Source organism: Necator americanus, chromosome V (assembly GCF_031761385.1).
Source record: "Necator americanus strain Aroian chromosome V, whole genome shotgun sequence".
Classification (NCBI taxonomy): Eukaryota; Metazoa; Nematoda; class Chromadorea; order Rhabditida; family Ancylostomatidae; genus Necator; species Necator americanus.
This window is the reverse complement of record NC_087375.1, coordinates 29,118,608-29,125,676: the sequence shown is the minus strand read 5'-3', so window position 1 is coordinate 29,125,676 and position 7,069 is coordinate 29,118,608. Positions and strand designations below refer to the sequence as shown.

At 37.7% G+C, this 7,069-nt stretch overlaps 1 protein-coding gene across 1 annotated transcript; it reads left to right on the top strand.

The window, feature by feature from the left end:
* RB195_015557 (uncharacterized protein) lies at positions 1-318 on the top strand (the record flags this gene model as incomplete). Its single annotated transcript, XM_064206321.1, has 1 exon — positions 1-318. One exon carries the CDS (start codon positions 1-3, stop codon positions 316-318), a length of 318 nt encoding a protein of 105 aa, XP_064062202.1.
* Positions 319-7,069: the final 6,751 nt, after the last annotated feature.

Below are 7,069 nucleotides of genomic sequence, written 5' to 3'. Positions count from 1 at the left end.
ATGTCTCAAGAACTAGTGGACCATGGACGAACATCACAAGCAACTAGTTCAGCGGATGGACAGCGTGAGGGCGGAACAACCGCCGGACCGTCAACGTTGCGTAGCGTGAAAATCAAGGAACAGCCGATGTCAAAGATCATGGTCATCCTCGAACGAAATGTCATCACATTGTTTCTGTTTCTCGTGATTTTGCTTAGTTGTGGACGAGATTTCTGCACTATCAAAGAGAAAAAAAGAGACATCAATAATCTCATCCTTAACTCCTATACATTGAATCCCACAAAGTTCAACCACGCTGCTCCGACTTTTCTTCGGTAAAATTAAGGATTAGAAAGATCAAAAAATGTACTAAAGACTGACTAATGACAAAATATCTACGTCGTGAACGAGAGGTGTTGTATCTGCGAATGTAGTAAAGCTATAAAAGCTAATACTAACAAATAGTGAAAGAGTAGTAAAATCCAAGTAAAAATCACTGCTTCTACTTCTTCTGTCAGCCAACAAAAATATTGAAACTGATAAAAGATTTCAGCAGTCAGAAATTATTCGGAAATTTGACCAGAATGATAATGTATGAAAAATCTTGAAATTTCTCTATTCCTGTCAAAGATCTGAAAAGTTTGGTATTCTCCTTTCGACCCCTTTGTAGTCTCTTCGGAATGTATCGTATGCATGGCAAGAAATGTGCCAAACTTCACTACTACTACTTAACACTTCATATTTTTGGGTCAGAAGACGTTTCTTGATCATAAATCATAAGAAGTTAACTTGGTAAAATATGAGTAAGAAAAAAGTGAGTAAACAAACTGCCGTCGCATTAAACGTGTAAAAAATTCGGCGAATCATGCGCGTAACTGACATGATGACATGCAAACTCACACTTCGCTAAAATGTGTCGCATGTTCCGTGAAGGTTAAACGTCAAGGATTCATAAAAACAAGAGATAAAGAAGAGATAACAGTATTAACGACTGTTTTACATGTTCTACACCATTAAAAATAAAACCAAACCGCAAGTAATTGTTCCACGAAAAACAACTAATTTCTTTCGACAGATTTATCTGTTGGTTTAAATGTTCCCAGTTGGGTCTGAAGCCATAGTGATTAAAAATACTAATTAGAGCTGAAAACGGCGTATCCCAATTTTGACGTATTCAGGAATCCACAGCGAAAGCGCACTATTTCGGATAGTAGCGGTGTCTGGCGTGGTTGCGATCACCATTACCTAAACGTCATGTAAAAAAACAGCGTGGCAACCGCTTTAGTTCCTACGGGGTGCGTTAGTACGCACTTCTATGTACACGTATCGGTCCTCTCAGTGGCCTATTCATTTGTCTCACCTGAATTGACTGGCGAGAAGGCATCAGACATGGTCCTCGACCGCTCGCACTTGGATGCGACGCGTGCACAAAAGTGGCGCGTTGCACCTGAAAACGTAGTAAAATGTAATGTCTTCTACCCCGTTTTTTTTACCACGATTAGGGAAAGATGACGGAACTACATCGGGTTCCGCAATCTACAACCCGAACTCTACGCTTTCGCTGTGGATTCATCACTGAAGTCCAAATCGTGATTTGTTGGCTTTAAGTGAATTGATAAATGTGCATATATTATTCGGTTATATCCCCCTGTGTGATCCAAAACGCAATTTCCTCGTTCCTTTTTGCCTTTTGCTTTGCTTTTTTTTTTTGCCAATTCCCATTTTTTGCTTTGATTTTTTTCCCTAATTCCCATTGTTTTCGTGTCCTTCAAAATAAGGAATTTTATCGTACATACATGTCTTTATGGCTATGAAAAAATAAGTAAGCCAGCAGCCGATCAACGATTTCTTTTAGGCCTATGGGATTAAAGTGTGTACTGGCATGTAATGTTTTATTATGGTTTTTCCCCGTAACATCTTGAAAAGAAAAAAAATGTTTACTTTTTGAGGTTTTCTCTTCAGTTTCTTGTGAGTTACAAAATATTTTGATCGCAGTTGGAATAAAGAGAAGTATCCCTCCGGGGTCGATAAATTGGTACCTGACTTGTCTCGGAGGATAGAAAGCACTGACTTGACACATCGGCTAGCCACCGCAAGTCATTGTATAGGCCAGTTACACGTTCGTAAACCTCAAACGATTCCGAATTGAAGTGAACGTGGGGGCGCATCCCAAGCGGATTGATTAACGCCAGAAACTTTATCCTTTATTTTTTATCGCAGAGACAGTATGTGAAAATTACAAGAAAATCCTTCATATATTTTGGCCCCGAGTTTTCAGACCGCTGATTTATCCCATCTTTCTTCTAGTGGACGCAGCCTCTTGGAAAAAAAGTTGTAGAACCGCTGAAAAGAATTTGCTGCTGCAGTGTTCGAAATTAGCCGCTCTGAAATGCGGCATTCAATCAACATGTTGTTCTTCTGCTCTTTTTCGTTCTGTTTCAAGTTCATCCATGTACGATGTCGGCACTTAATCCATAATTTCATAACGAAGAAGATGAACTGCACATGGAAGCCATATCCTAACATTCATTGCTCGTATCGTTCAATTAAAATTGATGATTCCACTTTTTCGACTTGTTTCATTTGAGAATAGGGCAAAGTCCGATCCATGCTAGTAAACAATCAGGCATTTTGCACAGATCATACATATCACAACGATCCCAGTTCTGTATTTATTTATTTATTTATTTATTTGTTTATTACGTTCAATTCCGTGCCAAGAAGGATGTGGGAAGTTCAAAGAAAAAACAAATACAGTAAATACATAGTGAAAAAATAGAAAAAAAAGGATATAAACAAGACAAGGATCAGTTCCGTGCATAACTCCGTCCTAAGTGATTTAACGCTTGTACTGTATAGCAGTAGAGTGCAGACAGAATGCTGCGAAGTTGATCCACAAATCCAGATGAGCACCGAATCTGTTGCAGAGATTCTGAATTTCTTGAGAGATTTCTTGAAACCTTCTTACCAAAGAAAAAGAAGAAAACATCTTCGAAAAAGCTAGAAGTCAAAATTTTCGCAATCTACATTAGTTGTTTGAAATTTTTCTTTAAGAGAATGCTGTTTTTATGCTTCTTTTGAGCTAATGTTCCCTGTCGTGGGGAATGTCGATCAAAAATTCTATTTTTCATCTTACAATTATTTATTTTAGTCGTTTTTATTCTATTGAAGATACCTTCCCCTTTCTTTTGATCTATCCACTGCATCCAAATTTCGTTCATGTGAAAAAAAACTTGCTAAAATTTCTTAGAAAACAGATAATTGCTTTTTAATAAACTGTGAAAACGTCGTCTTCCCACGAATGTTTCAACGGAACAGCGAACGCGACATTCAATGATCTGTGATCTTTTCGATACAAGTTGTCGAAAACCTATACCACCTGATCATTGCTAGGAAGATAAATGATCCGAAGAACACGTGTATTTCGAGGTCATCACGCTGATTTGATGAAAGTCGCCACTTAATGTGGAATCGGCGTTGATCGTTTTTCAGCTTTAATAGCGACTTTAACTTCTTGGTATGGAAAATGATTATGGAAAATGTTTGTCGGTGTTCCTAAACTGAATTTTTATTCTCTATGAATGGAGCAAATTTAAAATGGAAATTTTAAAAAATTTAAAAAATTTAAATTTAAAATGCATTCAAATTTTCCCAAGAAATCATATTTTTTGATAAAGATAAAAAACTCTACAATTTTGGAAGTGAATACTAATTTTTTTAGTGTGGGAGGGAGGAAACTAAGCTTACCTAATCGAGTACTTCAGTGAGAAAAGTGAACTGAGTTAGAGAGGGTGCGCGTAGTGGAAGACCGCGAGCAATATTACGGAACGGTGGTGGATTGATCGAATCAGATCCGATTATTGAAACGAAAAGCAGACAAATATAATAAATATAACAAATAAAATTGGAAAAAACAGCATGTGAAGAAATAATCACATAACTTCACAAACCATGGATCATTAAATTTTCAACACGCGTTGAAAGTTTCTATTTTTTCTGTTATTGGTTTCTTATGTTTTTCCAGATGTTTTTTTTTGATTTGCGGAACGTACCCTTGAACTCATGATTGCTTTGCTTTTCCGATCTTATTGTTCCGCTTTGCTTGTTCGTCGAACACTCACGTCCCCGATCTCTGTCCGAACAATGTTCATCTCAGTGAGAATTGAGAACGGTTCTGCTTATATCACTGCGGTCACAAGTTACCACATAATTTTTGTAGCATTTCCCAAGTGACTATCTTAACAATTAACAGCTTTCAGTAATTATGAACTCTTAAGTGTCTTAATATTCTACAAAGGTAGAAATTGAAGGGTATCATGGTTCAAATTAGAAAATAGGTAATTTTTGCTTAACTACTTCTGAAAATTTTCTATGTCTTTACTTCAAAGCAAAAAAACACATTCCGAAATTGTTACAAAAATTACTACTTCTGATTTTTTTTTTGCAGAAGCAAAGTTGTTACTTTAAAAATTCATTGGGTAAACAACAATACTCTGCAAGAAGTGATTAGATAGTGGAGTTCCCCTTTTCTCAACGAGAAATTTCATTTAGTCTTCATTATCGTTTCGAATAGAGCTATTCTTTATGACGATTACAGAAAGATATGCGGGAGAAAAATAAAAGGTAATAGATTTCCTTTATTACAAAAGACTATTACAGTTTAAGAAAGCTCTCTTAATAAATGTGTTCAGGAGTTTCAGAAAAGGTGAAAGCTATGAGAAAATGTATTCGATTAGCATAAACATTAAATTATCATTGTCAATCCGAAAAATGCATGAGTGCATGGTTTTTCTTATTGTTCGCTGAAGACGAGCGAAGCGAATAGCACAAAAAGTCGGAAAATTCACTATTAGCTGTTCAGATTTTATATTGGCTATTCAGACTGGTAACATTAACGTTAGAAACGTATTTCGTTGTGCTTTTCGTACCTTAGTAAGTAAAATGGTTAATATTGAAGTAACTATACGGTTTATGTATTTTTACTATACGGTTTACGTATGTTTATCCAGTCCTTGGACATTGTGGGTCGAAAATTCCCAAAAGATACTTCACCTTCCTCTTCAGCGAAACAACACTACTCATTTCTAGAACTTATTGTAGATGTTAATCAAACATAAGCAATAAGTAGAGAAAAAAACACTGTATGTCTCACCTCCGTGGATCTCTACTTTCGCAGATATAAATTGATGTTTATGACAAACTATCCATCATTCAGATGCCTACCTATTCTTTCTATCCTTTTTTTCTCTATTGTACGTGATGTGAAGGCAACAAACATGCCACACCTTACTCTGTAGTCTGTAGACTACAGTGTGACATTTTGTAGTTGACATGCGCAGCGCGGAGAAATTTATCAGCGAAGAACTTATCAAATTGACAAGTGCAGCCCGAAAAACCAAACAAAAAAGGAACTCATAAGAACCTTCCTAATTCTGCATTATGTTCAAACTGTCGATTTATTTAACTAGTCTAAATTAAGGGATAAAGGATAAAATGTCTGAGGTTAATCAATCCGCCTGGGATGCGCCCTCAATCAGATTCGTTTGAGGTTTACGAACGTGTAACTGGCCTATACAACGACTTGCGGGGGCTAGCCGATGTATCAGTTCAGTGTTTTTATTCTTCCAGACAACTCTGGTACCAATTTATCAAATGACAATCATAGGAGCTATAGCAGCGCAGGTGCGTAAGCGGCGCAGTTGAGGAAGCGATTGGAATCGATGTGGGACCGTTGCCTACTGCAGCGAAGTACGGTGCTAGAAGGTGTTCTAAGCCAACCGCTGCGCTCCACTCCACCGCACCTCTTGGAGCGCAGCCGCTTACTCAACTGCACCGTGCTTGATGTCGTTTTGACCGCACTAACGGTGTACTGCACCTGCTCTACTCCTTTACGTTTGTCATTAACAAGTTCTGAACAACTACGCTGCATAGCGACTTGCAACTTCAATGCGCGCCACCGCAAATCACACTTTGCAAACTGTTATGAAATGATCTATTGTGGATACTTTCAAAACTGCCATTTTGAAGATTGCAATTGATAAAATGATAATCTAGACTGGGCGGGTGTAGCGCAGTCTTTAAGATGTTCCACTGTCTGCACGATCGATCGGAGATTCGAATCCGCACTAGTGCTAACTCCGCCCCAGCGCTCACCAAGCCTTTCATCCCTCCGGGGTCGATAAATTGGTACCAGAGTTGTCTGGTAGGATAAAAACACTGACCCGACACATCGGCTAGCCACCGCAAGTCATTGTATGGGCCAGTTACACGTTTCTAAACCTCGAACGATTCAGAATTGAAGTGAACGTGGTGGCGCATCCCAGGTGGATTGATTAACGCTAGACATTTTATCTTTTATCCTTTAATTTAGATTAGTTAAATAAATCGACAGTTTGAACATAATGCAGAATTAGGAAGGTTCCTATGAGTTCTTTTTTCTGTTTGGTTTTCCGGGCTGCATTTGTCAATTTGATAAGTTCTTCGCTGATAAATTTCTCCGCGCTGCGCATGTCAACTACAAAATGCCACACTGTAGTCTACAGACTACAGAGTAGGGTGTAGCATGTTTGTCGCCTTCACATCACGTATAATAGAGAAAAACCTGAATGATACATAGATAGTTTGTCATAAACATTAATTTATATCTGCGAAAGTGAACATCCACGGAGGTGAGACATACGTTTCTTTTTATCAACTTATTGCTTATGTTTGATTAACATCTACAATGAGTTCTAGAAATGAGTATTGTTGTTTCGCTGAAGAGGAGGGAAAAGTATCTTTTGGGAATTTTTGACCCACGATGTCCAAGGACTGGATAAACAAAAAAAAAGATAAACATGGCCTCTATTTAGAATGAGTTCATAAAGCGGTGTGCAAGGTTCCTCATCTCATCAAATATGAAATCCGCACCTCTCTAAGAGATATTCTATCTCTTAAATATTTCCTAGATCGATAAGAAGAGGATGTTTTGAACTTCACTTTTTATTTGTAGATTTCCAAAAACAATAAACGGTTGTGAGTTTTATGTTTTTATGTGAAACAACATGGAGCGCGCAATGCTCAAGTCGCTTTTCAGATATAAGGCAGAAAC